This window comes from Helobdella robusta (genome assembly GCF_000326865.2).
Source record: "Helobdella robusta unplaced genomic scaffold HELROscaffold_117, whole genome shotgun sequence".
NCBI classification, from domain to species: Eukaryota; Metazoa; Annelida; class Clitellata; order Rhynchobdellida; family Glossiphoniidae; genus Helobdella; species Helobdella robusta.
In genome coordinates, this window is record NW_008703650.1 from 193474 (window position 1) to 195973 (window position 2500).

Consider the following 2500-nt stretch of genomic DNA (forward strand, 5'->3'; position numbering starts at 1 on the left):
AGCGAAGAAGAACAAAGTGGTGATGAAAAGGTTGATGTTGAATACAAACCAGATTACGACAAAGATAAACCTCACATGATCACGCAGGGAGAACTTAGTGATCTGGTAAGGGACCTTGGGTTAACTAAAAATAAAGCAGAACTCCTGGGGTCTAGATTACAGCAATGGAATTTACTGGACAGAGGAACTAAAATATCCCATTTTCGTGACCGGCACACCGAATTTGCAAAATTTTACAACAAAGAGGACAATATATGTTACTGTGTAGACATTGCTGGATTAATGACAAAATTGGATGATGAGTATGATCCTGTAGATTGGCGTCTGTTTATTGATTCTAGTAAAGTCAGTCTAAAAGCAGTTCTGCTACATAACGGAAATGTTAAACCATCCATTCCTGTAGCCCATGCAGTGGGTATGAAAGAAACATATGAATCTATGAAGACACTTCTTAAAGTTATAAAGTACACTGATCACAACTGGAATATCTGTAGGGATCTCAAAGTTGGATCTCTTCTTCTTGGGATGCAATTGGGGTACACGAAACACATGTGCTTTTTGTGTCTGTGGAACAGTCGTGATGATGCAAATCACTATCTCGTCAAAGACTGGCCTGCGAGAATTGATCCGGTACCTGGACAATTTAACATTCTTCACGAATCGTTGGTGAATCCTGACAAAATCTTCCTTCCTCCTCTTCATATCAAATTAGGAATATTTAAAAACTTTGTCAAGGCGCTACCTACTGATTCGAAAGGATTTATTTATCTTAAAGATAAATTCAAAACCACTCTCACAAACGCAAAGATAGCTGCAGGAGTTTTTACTGGACCACAGATACGTGAAGTTATTCGTGACCCAAATTTCAAATTACAACTAGAGCCTGTGGAGTTGCTGGCTTGGGAAGCGTTTGTGGCACTGGTTCAGAATTTTTTAGGAAACCACAGATCAGAAGACTATGTGAACTTGGTAGAAAACTTCATAATGGCATACCAAAACATGGGTTGTAGAATGTCCCTAAAAATCCATTTCCTCCATTCCCACCTTAGCTTCTTTCCTGCCAATTTAGGAGCTGTCAGTGATGAACAGGGAGAAAGATTCCATCAAGAAATCTCTGTTATGGAACACCGGTATCAGGGTCGTTTTGATAGTAACATGATGGGGGATTTCTGTTGGTTTCTACAGCGTGAAAGTGAAAGTCAATATAAGCGCAAAAGATCATTATCGACAAATTATTTTTATTAATTTAACTTTGAGACCTTACCTATGTAATAATTTTGATTTAAATAAATAAAAAAACAATCAGATTATGAATATGTTTTGGTTTTGAGTATTCTTGAGCACAGCTGAAAATGGACTAATTTAGCACCTAAAATTCACAATCTTTTAGCTGTAACTTTATAACCTGACGTCCTATGACAAAAAGAATAGCAGATTTGTAATCAGCATACCCAAATTACCCTAGAACAACTAACAAAGTCTGAGTAGCAAAAAACTTGTTGCATAGTGTAATCTACCGCACCACAATACGTTACTAAACTCATTGTTTTATTTCAAAGCTTGATCCTGTACAAAGAACTAATTTTTTCTCTAGCATTATTGCTTCACAAATATTACAAATAAAATTTTGCTATTATTAATGTTATGTTTGCATGATTGCCTTTTTTCATTTTAACCTCTATGTGTGTCCTCTTATCTTCATTCTGGTTTATTGAATTTTTTTATTTCGTGTCGAATTTGACAAATGAAAATTTAACATACGATGCTGATTGATTGGTAAGCTGTAATGGATGGGTGGATGTGCGGGCGGATGTGTGGATGCATGGAGAGACGGATGAATGAGTTAGTAACTAATTGAACGAATGAAAAAAAGCAGCTTCAGCTATATATAACATGTAACATGCACCTTTTAAAAAATGATTATATGAACAATCAAATGAACTAAACTAAGTATAGAACCCAAATTGAAAGAACAGCAAACGAATACTCACAAATGGTCTCAAAGTAGATCGAACAAGTATATGAAAAAAATTGAGAATGAATGAACGATTGAGAATGAATGAGTGACTGCGAACGAGTGAGCGCTTTCAGACTCTAGACAAGCAACGTCTAACCACACTTATAAAGCGAAGAAATCTACATGTGCCTCTACAAGTGCATTCTTGCATGTTAAAACTTCACAATAAATATATTTCATAAACAAATTTCTAAAAATATCACATAAATACATTTCTCCATGAACAACATGGACACAGCACATATTAATACATACGTACAATCACATATAACCAAAAATCAACGTAAAATTATTTATATATGAGTAAACCCAAATATATACATACTAACCATTCAGTCACTAAGTGTGTACACATAAAATAATTCTCACGCTAACTTTTCATACATGCAATCGTGCCAACGTACATACTAAAATACAATAGAAGCAAGTGAAAAAACAAAAAGTAAAAAAGATAAACTTGGAAAACAAACAGACCAACAATAA

At 34.9% G+C, this 2500-nt stretch overlaps 1 protein-coding gene across 1 annotated transcript; it reads left to right on the forward strand.

Annotated features, from left to right (window-relative positions):
- Nucleotides 1–75: 75 nt before the first annotated feature.
- HELRODRAFT_183749 (hypothetical protein) lies at nt 76–1245 on the forward strand (the record flags this gene model as incomplete). The annotated part of the gene is made up of 1 exon (XM_009013331.1): nt 76–1245. One exon carries the CDS (start codon nt 76–78, stop codon nt 1243–1245), a length of 1170 nt encoding a protein of 389 aa, XP_009011579.1.
- Nucleotides 1246–2500: the final 1255 nt, after the last annotated feature.